This window comes from Sordaria macrospora, chromosome 7 (genome assembly GCF_033870435.1).
Source record: "Sordaria macrospora chromosome 7, complete sequence".
Classification (NCBI taxonomy): Eukaryota; Fungi; Ascomycota; class Sordariomycetes; order Sordariales; family Sordariaceae; genus Sordaria; species Sordaria macrospora.
The window spans coordinates 2138760-2151406 of NC_089377.1; the positions used below are offsets into that span (position 1 = coordinate 2138760).

At 51.8% G+C, this 12647-nt stretch overlaps 3 protein-coding genes across 3 annotated transcripts; all 3 read right to left on the reverse strand.

Moving 5' to 3' along the window:
* Positions 1-470: 470 nt before the first annotated feature.
* SMAC4_07132 (uncharacterized protein) lies at positions 471-2855 on the reverse strand. Its single transcript, XM_003345800.2, has 3 exons — positions 2090-2855; positions 1476-2032; positions 471-1413 (listed from the first exon to the last, which is right to left on the reverse strand). Exons 1-3 carry the CDS (start codon positions 2522-2524, stop codon positions 1011-1013), a joined length of 1395 nt encoding a protein of 464 aa, XP_003345848.2. The 5' UTR covers positions 2525-2855; the 3' UTR covers positions 471-1010.
* A 4104-nt stretch (positions 2856-6959) lies between these two features.
* SMAC4_07133 (uncharacterized protein) lies at positions 6960-8039 on the reverse strand (the record flags this gene model as incomplete). Its single annotated transcript, XM_003345801.1, has 1 exon — positions 6960-8039. One exon carries the CDS (start codon positions 8037-8039, stop codon positions 6960-6962), a length of 1080 nt encoding a protein of 359 aa, XP_003345849.1.
* A 1231-nt stretch (positions 8040-9270) lies between these two features.
* On the reverse strand, positions 9271-10679 carry SMAC4_07134 (uncharacterized protein; the record flags this gene model as incomplete). The annotated part of the gene is made up of 2 exons (XM_003345802.1): positions 9271-9972; positions 10050-10679. 2 exons carry the CDS (start codon positions 10677-10679, stop codon positions 9271-9273), a joined length of 1332 nt encoding a protein of 443 aa, XP_003345850.1.
* Between the last annotated feature and the right edge of the window lie 1968 nt (positions 10680-12647).

Sequence of the window (12647 nt, forward strand, 5' to 3'; positions counted from 1 at the left end):
GACAGGAAGAGTATCGCAACAGGAGATGATTTGTTTTGGATGAGTGGCCGCGGGAGAAACCCTGGACCCGAACACAAACTGGGGAAAAACGCATCTTTGAGCAGGTGTGGCAACGTTCCAAGCCGTTGCTTCCAGTCTATTTCTCCGGCCATCTTGGATTACGCCTTCTTCATGTCGTGAGATGACATCTCAAGTGGACATGATTGGACGTGAGACATACCTATTCTTTGAGGCAGAGCACAACTCCAATCTGGCATGTCAAAAGTGCAGTAGCACAAGCGTCGGATCGCTTGATCCACCGTGCACTTGCCATTTCTGAGGTACAACATCAGGAGTTTGAGCAATATATGGAAGGAGCAGGACGGGTCAAGATCTCGCAATTGTGATAACCAAGTATGGATCGCCAGAGCAATGAAGCTTGATTGTACTAAGGAAAGAGCCTTGGCTTCTACGCAGCTGCGAAATCCCCCCATGATTACGCCTTGAAACCCCGGATACTGCAAGTATCTGTTCAAGCAGGCATAATGAACCGGTGCAGAAGAGAAGAGAAAGCCCTAGTTTTCACTTGAAAATCCAGCGGAAGAAGACGAAGGAAAGATGTATTAGGCCTAGCTGATACGGTTGAAGCAGATATTTCTAGTAAGCATTGGACACAGCACCACCATCACGCCATGCAGGGTTTGGACATCTACACCAACCAAGTTCATGTTTCCAAGGCTCTCGTATCAAGAAGCTCCAGCTGCCAGAAAAGTCGTAGCCTGTGGGAAACAAAAAAAACGTGGTAGCAAGTACCATGTACGTACCTCTACACTACAGCTTCAGAAACAAGAAGTAGTAAATATGACTTGTATTGGTATTGCTCCATAGATGTCCGAGATTTTGTGTACGCTATCAACAAACCCCGTGATGGTAAACAAAGATGACGTCTCCCACCAATAAAAGCAAAAATCCAGAGAATAACGCCAAACATGGTGTGATATGCAGTGATGCTGGAAGGAAAGATGCTTGGCTCAAGCGGTCATCATTCCCAGAAACCACTTCTCGTGGGCACGAGGGTCGAGACCGTCAAGCCACTTGACAGAGCCTTGGGCAGTTGCGCGTGCGACCATGTCGTAGTTTTGCTTGCAGGTCATCAAGCGGCGAACGGCATCCTCCCAAAGGTCGATGTTTTGCTCCGGGACGATATAGTCACCATTCTCGTGCTTAGCACCGGTGACGACGTTGACGGGGAGGCAGTATGGTAAGTCGATCTTGGCCTCCTTGAGTCCGCCGGCATTGGAAGCAATAACGGGGATGCCGCGAAGCTGGGCCTCAGTCACGACAACGCCCCACGCCTCGAGCCAGACAGAAGGTGCAAGTAGGACCTTGATGCGGTCCCAAATTTCATCTGTGTTGCTGGTTGTAGGCATGACCCTTGATTCAAAGTGGAAGGTAAGCGTTGGATTGCACTCGGCGATAGGGAATTACAGACTTACTTCATGTTGGGAAGTGACTTGAGCTGATCAAGGTGTTTGCGTGCAGAGCCCCAGCTGCTCCAAGTGACAAACTGAATTTGCGGCAGTCTTTTGGCGAGCTCAACAAGGATGGAAAGACCCTTGTGAGGGCAGGGGTTAACCATGCCGACTTCGAATTTGTCAATGTTGTAGCGCTGGACAGGCATGCCTCCGGTGCGGGCATCGAGGTAAGTGAGCGGACTGTGCACTAGGAATGTGGTCTTGAGTTTTCCGTACTGCCAAGCATAGTCTCCGATGGCCTTCGAGACCACCCAGATTCCTTCAAGCTCTCTAAGCAGTCGGTCTTCGACCTCAGGGGATGAGCAATGGCCCAGAATGCCGTTGCAATACGGGCCAAAAGGCAGCTGTTCAGCGGTGTGGATAACGTTGATACGTTTGAAGGTGGGACGCAGTGCGTGGTCGGCCGTGACTTTCATAGTGACGGGATCATTGAAGACGACGTGGGTAGGACGGTAGGCAGTGATATGCTCGGAGAAGATTTCGATCAAGGTCTGCATGCGCTGCGTAATGGAGCGCTCCTAGACACCTCCTGTTAGCACTTGATCTTGAGGTATGGGGGGCGGAGAGAAGGGTACCTCAAGGTAATCTTTGGTATCCTGCCAGAATTCCCTAGTGGGGTAAGCTTCATTGAAGGGGACGCGAGAGATGACGATATTGTGAATGCCATGCTCATCCATGAATGTCTTGACGTCGAGTTCATGCTGGTTGCCCTTGGAGTCCATCACCGGCAAAGCTGAGTGGTTGGTGACGTTGGGCTCAACGCCTTTGGCCCTGGCAAGCTCGGCGTACTTCTCGACTTCGTCTTCGAAACCGTAACAGATTTGGGCGGCGTCGTGGCCCAAAAGTCGCAGTTGGCGGAGAAGGTTGACGTTCGCCTTGTAGCCTCCTGAGGAGGGAGTGAGACCTTGTGCGGTCTGTACCAAAAAGACACGCATCTTGGTCGCCGGAATGCCGTTGACGCCAACGCGGGGTCCACAAGGAGTGTCGGTAGAAATGGTCATGGTGACCATTTAGTTGGTGCTGGGACAAGTGAAAAAGGAATGACAACTTGAAAAAGTCAAGTCAGCTCAAAAAAGAAGAGAAGTCGAGTCTCGCAACCTAGTCAAAATGGCGAAGAAAGCTGTGAGATCTCTATGGCGCTGGTGAGGAAAGGAAGATGTAAGAAAGGAGGAGGGGGGAGAGGGGAGGAAGGGTTTTGTTCAAGCTGTGGGCTTTAAATGGGAAACTGGAAGGCACGAAATCAGAATTTTTCCCGTCGTCCCAAGTGCGAAACTGCGAAGTGCCTTCCGTTGCCCCGCAACTTCATAAAGTAGCAGAGACGGGATCAGTAGAAAACCCCCCTTATCATCTTATGAGATAACGTTGAGCCTCATCTGAACTCAGTCACGCGCCAGTCCTTCAACCGTTTCAGTCGAAATTACAGCGGTGGAAGTTCGGGCTAAGTGGCAGCTGTCCTGATGAGATGACGGAATGGGCACTTTGTATCTTGGATGCAGACAGTCCCAAGGTAGGTTTCGGTCAGGAAGACGAAAAAGCCTGTGCAGGGGAATACAAACAGTCCGTTCAACCCTACGACGGGCACAATCGACATCAAGCGGAATGAAGTATCAGACGAGGCAGCTTGAGAACTAATCTAGACGGGAGACAGTAGAGGTAGGTAGGCCATCTTGGCCGATAAGTACGTCAGATAGGGTTGTGCGAGAGTGAGAAAGCTCCATGGAAGCTGAGTGAGAGTGAGGCTAGATGTACTCAGACGTAGCAGTTCACGGTACTTTCAGTTTTTGTTGTTGGGAAGCGGTTTGTTGCTTGCAGCGCAAAGTCCAAGCACTTGCAGGAACAACTTCTCTAGGTGACGGGAGGAGTAACACGAACAAGCTACAACCACAAGCGTGGGTTGCCAGCGCGTGGGATCATGTTGGGCCGGGTCGCGCTGGCCGTGTGCAAGCTTCCATTGAAATTGCCGTGACCCGATTTTCAGAGTCCCACCATACAGGTCCGTCCTCAACGGAAGGCGCCCATGTGTAGACGGGAGCTTCTTGTGGAACCGGCCGTGAAAGAAAGACAAGGGGTTTGCAGTAGCTTCACGGAAGCTACCCGCCAAGTGTATGGTGAGAGCAACCACAAGGCAGATAAGAGCACCTAGGACATGGGCCGTAACCTCCAGAACGGTGGTGATGATGCAGAGAGCCTGTCGTCATGAGAGTAAAGTGCAGCCCAACTCTGAATCAGAGCTCAGAGCACAGATACACCAGAAGGACGGGACGGGGAAGCATCCGTTGTGCGAGTTTGGGTCGGGTGTAACACAAAACATTGCAGTGAGTACCTCTCAACTTCTAGTCCTCAGGTCGTACGCTGCCTTACACGGTAAGGTATCGTAAAAACGGTATCTCTGCCTTAGGCAAACCGAGCGGGAACCATCCAATGAAATGGAGGAACTTGCGACACAGGTGACTTCCTTCCCTTTCTGTTGCCATGCCCGTAGCAAAGCGTCGGCAGCCGACGAGGCAATCGAAATTTTCTGGAACAGGCAACATCTCAGGCTACCGAGCTACCGCTGTGCGCTCGGCTGTGCGACTTGCACAACTTAATCTTTAAATGAACAAAAAAGATGGAGGCCATCAGAGGGAGTCAATCCTGGCCTGGCCATCCATGTAAACGGCCCAGCTGCGACCTGGTTGATTTGGCGCAGTGTAACGTCGAGCGCACTCACTGCCGGCCGACACACGCGTTGCTAGCCCTGTTGTCTCCCATTCCAAGAAGGGTCGCCATCGGAAGCCCCCATATCATCAATCTTCTCCCAGATGTCGGTCCTCCATATGTAAGCCGTCCGTTCGCCCGGTCTGTTGAGAATTGCGTCCAAAACCTTCGAAGCCAAAAGCTTACAGTCTGTGTGTCAGCCGTGTAACGGATAGCCTGTGTTGCTGCAGACGCGTCGCTTACTTCCTCGTCCAACAAGAACGACCACAGCTGCCGCGCCGACTTTCCTTGCCTAACATCCCAAAAGACGAGCCTGAGCCGAGGTTCGCGCATCATATCACCCACACACTTCGATATCTCGATGCGATCATTGCGGACGACGTCCACAGCGACTACCGCCTCGCTTGAAACGGAAACTCCATACGATAAGAGATGATGCCTTAGGACCACCCGAGTGAGAGGTAAGCTCTGCTCTCCACGACATGAAGTCCATCTTCGTCGCTGGATAAACCATCATCGCATCTCGCGGTAGCACGACTTCTGCTCTTGGCGCATCTGCTTTTGTGCTGGTGATGCCGTCGCAAATAACCCCGAGGATTTCGGAGAGCCAATGAACCAGATAACGAACAACCTGGTGCTCCTAAGGAATCAATGGAAAGAAAATAGTTAGACCGAAGAGCTCTTGAGACCCGAGCGCCCCCTCAAGGGAGGTAACTCGAGGATAGGGAGATATATCTTCGAGAATCACGTGTAGAGCCGTCTGTGGAGCTGGCTACCGCTTTATGAGCTTCAAGTGTCCCCAGGCCAGTCTCTCAGTCGACTGGAGGTACCAGGCAGCATACAACTCCTCGAAAGATTTGGAGGGCATTGGAAATTGAAATGGAACTGGTTCATGAGAATGGCTTCGAAAGGCACAAGGGCAGCCTGAAATGGCACGTGGGGTTTGAGTTCTGAGGAGTTGATCGGGACTTTGAAGCTCCCGCTCACCTCTGAGGTGCGCGCGTCTTTCCTTGTGTCACTGCACTTTTTCGGACAGACAGTATGGTAGAGTCCTGGAGAGCGTTGACCGGCGGGGAGTTTGGGGAAATGCGGGGGCCTGACCTGAGCAGGGATGCACAATTCAGGGGCACTGTATGCCAAGATAAACAAACTTCCGCATCTGTCGCGCAGAGGTATGAACCCCTACAAGTATGGAATCTTGCAAGCCGATGTTTCTTCCTCGATAATGTTGACCATGATTCATTATCTACAATGATTATTGACGAGATCCCAAGATTGTTACATAAGGCGCATCGCAAGGCACTCAGGAGGAAAGTTTCGCGGAATCGAAGCTCCCGCGAGCACCTTATCTGCGCCTTCCTCCCGCTGCGCACTGCACCTTCCCCGCGACCGTGCCTGCTAATCTCCAAATCCTGTGTGAAAAGCGGGGCACAAGAAAGCCGGATCGTTGTCATGAGAGTCAAGGTTATTAGGTTTCCAGAAAGGAAACTGAGTGGTGAGCACACGAAAAAGAGCAGGTGGAAATTTTCGTGTCAACTTTGAGACAATTAAGCTATTTTCAAGATGTTTACAACAAGATTATCAGTATTGTGAGCGAGTGTCTCAGCCAAACTTTCTCGCCGTCTCCATTTCTTGTAGCACGCATCGCGGTTTCCACTTTTCAAGCAACGCATGCACAGCCGATGCCCAAGCCCGGTTTCGTCTCCGACTTGCTTCGCTACTCCTTTCTTTTTCCAAGTTATTGGCATGAAACGCGTTGGCCCCTCGTTCCATGGCTTGCCCAGGAGGAAACCCCAATTTTACACAACACAGACGAGCGGAAGGCGCAGAGCAATACGGGTATGGTAAACTGTAACGGCCTGTACAGCTGAGGTACCCATTCGTGGGATTTTTCTTGGCTCCGAATTCGGCACTTCTGACCGCACCAAACGTGTCCAAGTTCTCCTGGTTCACCTTGAAAATGTCAGCATCTGTCCTGACGCTTGGGAAAGCACAACTTGCAAGCTCATAGAAGATGCATTCACGGCCCAGTATCCAACGACGACTGGAACATCAAAGACGACGGGAATGAAGTAATCTCTGTTTCTGTATGTCTATCTCCTCATCTTCTGGTCGCTGAGGCTCAGATTCCCTCATGTCCTTGCGTCCATCTAGTCTATGCCACAATAAGCGCCACAGACAAACCCAGCAAATAACGAGAACCGAGAAAATGCGATGCTGCCTTTCACACGAAAAGCCCAGGAGAAGATAGTTGCAATGTACCTGAGATCCTCTGCCGAGATCAGAAAGCTAATGATTTGTTCGTGTCATCCAGATAACAACTGGCAATAGACTGCCCCCCAAAAGAGGGTGTGTCCCGCGAGCAGTAGAAGTGAAAGTAAAAGAGGAATAATGGAAATTCCCTAACGATGGGCCATTCAACTGCCTTCCTCCACCTCTTCCATACCATTCGACTCGGCAAGGAGAAGAAGAAGAACAAAAACCATAACCGATATGCAGACTGACGCCGAAAACCATGCCCAACGCACGTTAACGCCCGTCTGCCACCACCATGCCATCGTTTTGGAATCCCTTGAAGATCAACGTTCATCCCTTGATGCGAGACATCACAAAGAATCCGAACCATTGCTGCCATTGTTCTCAGCAGACGGTCATCCGGACCCAGAGCAGAGATATTACAGCTCTGCGGGCCGGCTGAAAGGGTTCATCGGAACTGTTCCCATCCCTTCAGATTTGCGTCGACGGCAACTAGGCCACCATGTCCTGCAACATGCGGCGCTCCTCATCGGTGAGATTGGGATCGCTGTGAAGGAGGCGTGCGGCACCGGTACGAATGGACTGCATCTCCTTAAGCGCGTGATCGTTGATCATCGTGAGCATGTCCTCCTTCCTCTTCAGAATGTGGATCTGAGTCATGAGGAACTCGATGGTCTTTTTCATTGCCTCACTCTCAGCCTTGGCCTCAAGGAGCTTGTCCGTGGCCTCCAAGAACTGGTCCTGCATGTGGGAGCCCCAAGATTCGACGTCCGGGCCCATGACTGCGGCCTGCGCAACCTCCAGCGCCATCGGTGCGGCCTGCACGCGTTCCAGCTCCATCAGCTTCAGAGGCTGTGACGGCGGGATAGGGATACTGTGGTTGTTGATGGCGTTCAACCTCTTCCTGAGCTGCTTGGCATGCCTGGCCCTAGCGGCGGCTCTGTCTGCCTCCATCATCCTAGCTTCTTTCTCGGCGCGCTTGGCTTGCTTAAGCCTCTCGAACTCTTTGGCCGCCTCAGCTTGCCTGGCCTCCCTCTCGGCCTGGTCTCTGAGCTTCTTACGGCGCGCAGTCTCAGCGCGCTTGTGAGTCTTGTTCCGGTACTTCTTGGGCTGCTCTGCGGACGGAGAAGCGCAGCCGGTTTCCGGGGGAGTAAGGGTCAACTCAGACAAGTCTTTGTAGAGGGGGCGACTGAACTTGAAGACGTCACCGCTGGTGTCGGCGCCAAAGCCGAAGTCGACCTGGTCGGAGGTGGTGCCGACATGGCCGGAGGTGTTGAGCTTGGGAGAAGTTTGGGAGGATGGGGCGCTGAAGCTCATGGTAGCCTGTGAGGTTTGTCCACTGCTGGCACGACGACTCTTCCCGATCTTCTGAGCGACCTCCTCGATCTGCTGTTTGACTGTATGCATCTTGAAAGGATCCACGCCGTCAAAGTGGTTGTTTCTGGCGTCACGGGTGCGAGAGCTCGACCTCGCACGTTTGTTCGAGCTATCATCGGAAGGAACGTCCTCGTTGCCCGAGGAGGATCGCTTGCGGCAAACAACCGACATGAGGGCCGACATGGGGTCCGACATCATGGATCTTGATCAGATATTGACAGGATGTTGACGAACCGACCAAACCCTCCGCTGATGATAAGGAAGTTGATGAACCGATGGAATATCCACTGAGGAAGTGACGGGTGGTAATTGGCGCGATCTCCGGGCAGAAGAGAAGATATTTCGGTACTAATGTTGCCTCGAATAGTCTTGTACCGAGCCGGGTTTGTTGTTTTGGACGCTACTTGGGAGACCAGAAGGATGACGATGTCGTCACGGCCGTGACCGATGCTTGCTTGTCGACAAGCGAGGTTGTCATCAGGGTTGCGGTTGGGGTTCCGGTCAGGGCTTCGACTCAGCGAGATCGTAAATTGAGCTGTGACCTGAGAGTGGTTGCGGTGCTTGGGAGAGAATGGGTCTGTGGTCAGGACCGTGACCGAGACCTAATTATGGATGGGCGAGTTTGTGATCAGGCTTTTCTGGATGAGCGAGGTTGTAATCTAGCAGGCTTTTCTGGATGGAAGAGGTTGTGATCAGGCTTCTCTGGATGGGAGTGGTTATGATCAAGCTTGTGGGTGAGGTCCTGGTGGCTGTTTCTACTCGGCGCCGTGGTCACTTGAGCTGAGACCTTGAGGCGGTTTTCTGGTGGTGAATGTAGAGGTTCTCCTACCAAGCAGCGCACTCCTAGGGAGCGTCACTTTGGAAGTGTTACTGTACGAAGCGGCGCTGGTGTCGTTCAAGCCAGGGGCCAATAGATCCAGGGCCATATGCGCTGTTGCAGATGGTTGTTGACCTAAACTTACGGTCCTGAGGCTGTCAGCTAGGAGGGTGTTCTTGTGCTGACAGAAAATTGGCAAGATATTTTGAAAGTTGGTGGTCAGGAGAAGAAAGCACCGGGGGGGGCCTGCGAGGTCTGAAATAGTTTGCACGTGAAAGCGCCTGCTTCTGTGGGATTCCTTGAAGCTCTCAGGTGGCAGAACTCAAATGCTTCGGATGGAGGGCTACGGTCGAGTGAATGGGGAAAACTTAGGATGGAAAGGTTGGAGATACAGGGAGACTGGGTAAACACCGTTTGTCACGAGCAACAGTTCACTTACTAGCAGTCAAGGTTTATTTTGCTAATCCCAGCTAGTTATTCTAGGTCTATACTTGGCCGGCAGAAGAAGAGACACAAATTTGCGGCACCATTGGAGAGTGAATGTGAGATGGACCGTATTGCTGGTCATCCCCTCAAGGTTTCATGCCCGCCCGCGGGAAATTCACCACCTCATACCTGCGCAGTCGAACCAATATCACCCCACCTGATGTTGGAAAAAGTGACTGTGACGTCCGGCGTTTTTTGGGCAATCTTGGCCGGCTTCCCTTCACCGTCCTGACATGGCCCGTTTTGCCCGGCGTCCAGCCACTGCATGGAGTCGGCTTTGGAGTTCCAGATGCTGAATACCATAACCATACCGCGACCCAGCGCCTCACCCATCGTCTTCAACCCATCCATCTGTGCATGGTCGCCGAAGTCCCGAGCATTGCAATACCCCTCCGTCAAGGCGCCTTCAAATTTGCCACCGCTGGGCGAAATGTTGGCCTTGTTGAGAGCCTTGATATTCGAGACTGAGGTGCTTGGAATCATATTTCCATCCTGAACGTAGATCCTTCTGATCTCGCTGAGGGCGCCATCTGTGGAGTTGTCGTCTGTCAAGAAGCGGGTGACGACTGTAAACGGCCGGGAGGTATCAACCTTGTGTTTGTCGCCATTGCCGTAGAACTCCGGGGCACCAAGCCTGAAAGGATTAATTCCGCAGCCTTTTCTGGAACATACGCCCTTTCCTCCCTTGTTCAGACACTCTTCCTCACCATTGCAAGTGAAGGGCCCAGTGTGATTGCAAGGGTGCGAGGTCATGGTCGTGGCGCGTGAGTTGGCCTCCCAGATGTCCATTTCGCTGCAGCAAGCACCGGAGGAATTAAGGTTTACCTGAGGTGCAGCAAACAAATGTTAAAAGAGATGGAAACGAATTGTAGAGATGAAGATGGGAGGGGAACTTCACTTACCAAGCCATTGATGAAGTCACTCTGAGGACACTGCGCATCGCAGTACCCCGTCCCATACATGGCCCCAGCCGGGTTGAGCTTACTCTTCCCGCCAGAGAAGTCCATCTCGGACAGGTACAGCGCACCGTTCATACCGCATCCGATTTTGGATGCGTCCACCTGGAAGCTGATTTCCTGGTTCAGCAGCTTGATCGGCTCGTACTTCTCGCCATCCTCCGCAAGGAGGTACACCCGCGGACTGACGCCCTTGTGCTCCTTCCCGTCAAAGATATAGTTACGCAGAGTCACGGCCGTGTCGCTCGCTAGCACGCCTAAGCTGCCGTATTCCACGCCCTCGAGGATGCAGTTCTTGGCGCAGGTGGCCTCGTCCGGGCAGAGTGTCTTGTTGGCGGCGGAGCACTCGATGATCTTGCCTGCGGTGTTGTGGAAGGCCCGGTGCCGGGAGTCGGCGACAAGATACGTTTGCTGGTTCTTGCAGCCGCCGAACTTGGTGCATTTCTGGGTACGGAAACGGGGGTGCACTTCGGGGATGCCGGTGCCGATTTGTTGGGCGGTTATTACTGCTGGCTCTGAAAAGAAAGAGAGGAGGGAGGCGGATAGCAGTAGACTGCTAAGTTTTCGGGAGATCATGGTGCCGCCTTGCTTGCGAAGGAAGTGACTGCGCGGGAAAAGTTGAGCGGTGTGGACGGTCGAGTAGCCGGCGAGTGTTCGGCGGGTACTTGAGGTGCTGAAGGGGGATTGTTCTCACGGCTGTGGTGGGAACAAAGGGGTCGATCTGTTTTAAGGTACGTTGGCGCTTGTATTTCTTTGAGTTGGTCGAGGACTTGGGACAAGACAGGCTTTGTAACTTCACGATGTTCTCGTATCCTCAACGACCTGGGCCTGTATTCCGAAGCGTGCTCGAGATCACACCTGGATCTCTCCCTTTTTCTTGCTATTGTTGCAATGTCAAAAGCTAACATCGGTGTCAAGTGATTCATATACCTACGTGAGATAACATTCTCAGTCAGACGTGTCGGTACATTCCTCGGCCCTTTCGCACGACCGACACCGGTCATTGGCTTCGTCAGACTGTCAGACTCACAGGCTCGCAGGGAAATCGCCGTTGTTTCAACTTTATAGCATTTGGGACAGTAAGAGTGGATTCTGCAACGACTTGGACATGACACCAACAAATGCTGGAATGTTCCTTGCAGATGTGTCGACGACGGGACCCAAAAACACGTATACACGTGGGTGTTTGCGCCTCAACGGAATGGCGTCGGTACTTGCAATCTTAATACAGCATCGTACCGACCGGCTGGGCGTTTGAGATACACACTTCCTCTTGTGTTATCTACACTTCCCATCTCTAGACGCCAGGAAGGAGGCCGAGATAAGAAGATTTTCTTATCGAGCACCTTTTCTTCCCGTTTGTGTCCGAGTTCCATGTCAAAAAAGTTTGGTCAGGATCCGGGGGGTCACATGATGCTGGTCCTGGTATTAGGTACGTATCCGCCACCAGTTTTCCTCAGCCATTCACTACTCGTCGGTGCCTGAAAGTGTGACTGTCAAATTCCTAGGAACAGGGGGAGCGGGTAAAGGGTTACGTTTACATGGGTACCAGATCCGTCCATCCGTCAATCTCAGGTGTAACAGCAAACCTCCCAGATATGAACAAACAAACATGCCCTCAGGTATGACAACTCGGTCCCCTCAGTATATGAAGCAAACTGACACGATCTCTTACATGACTTCTAGCCACTGGCGATAAGGTTTGGGAATGTTGAAGATCAGGACACGAAGCGTATCAAATGACGATGTATACACAAGAGCCTTGAACACTGATAATGACGAGAGTAGGACTGTGGGACATACGCAAAACTGATAACGCTGAGGTAGGTCAGTATGAACCCTATTTTTGGAACAGATAAATTACCCAGACACCCTTCTCATCTAGTTATGCTTGCTGTTGACAGCCTCTTGCTCGACAAAACAACAGCTTGCGCGATTCACATCCACATGTATGTTCCTTCAACTGTTCCTCAACACTTCCAGGTCAGAACATGACGCGTCGCCCTCGACATAGAATGAGGAAAAGGCTATTCTCGACGACCCCTTCAAGCCCAATCTCGCGAGTATTCCGTTGATGTCTCCATGTCATTCCGGGAATATATTTGTTGCATGGCCAATTCCAGTTTGAAACTCCAAGAGATCTCCGCAATCTTGATCTGAATTACCGCCACAACCCCGAGAAACCTTTTGAGTTCCAAAAATACCTGTTCGGTCACCTGGTTGGTAAAGGGATCGTTAGTTTGTCTTTATCATATTCTCTCTCTGGTATACTACTTCATAACTTGCCTCGGAGTAGTCAGGTTCCTTAGACGTCCTGTTGTCAGATTGTTGCTGCTTCCTTCCCCGTACGACATATGACGTGCTGAAGAGAAGATTCTCAAGGATTTCCACCTGTTCTCTGGCTGTAAGAATTGATAGTCAGCGTCTATGGCTTCTACACCTTCGCTACACTCGACCTCATATCTGACCGACACTTCTTCTTGATTTTTGTCAACTTATTGATGATGTCCTCCTTTGCCTCTGCATCTGCCTCTATCAACGGCA

Excerpts from the sequence above, each read along its gene's own strand:
- SMAC4_07132 (XM_003345800.2), bottom strand. The coding sequence starts at position 2,524 with ATGGTCACCATGACCATTTCTACCGACACTCCTTGTGGACCCCGCGTT. Across the intron at positions 2,033-2,089 it reads ATACCAAAGATTACCTTGAG|GAGCGCTCCATTACGCAGCG; the intron begins GTACCCTTCTCT and ends GGAGGTGTCTAG. Across the intron at positions 1,414-1,475 it reads AAGTCACTTCCCAACATGAA|GGTCATGCCTACAACCAGCA; the intron begins GTAAGTCTGTAA and ends CTTTGAATCAAG.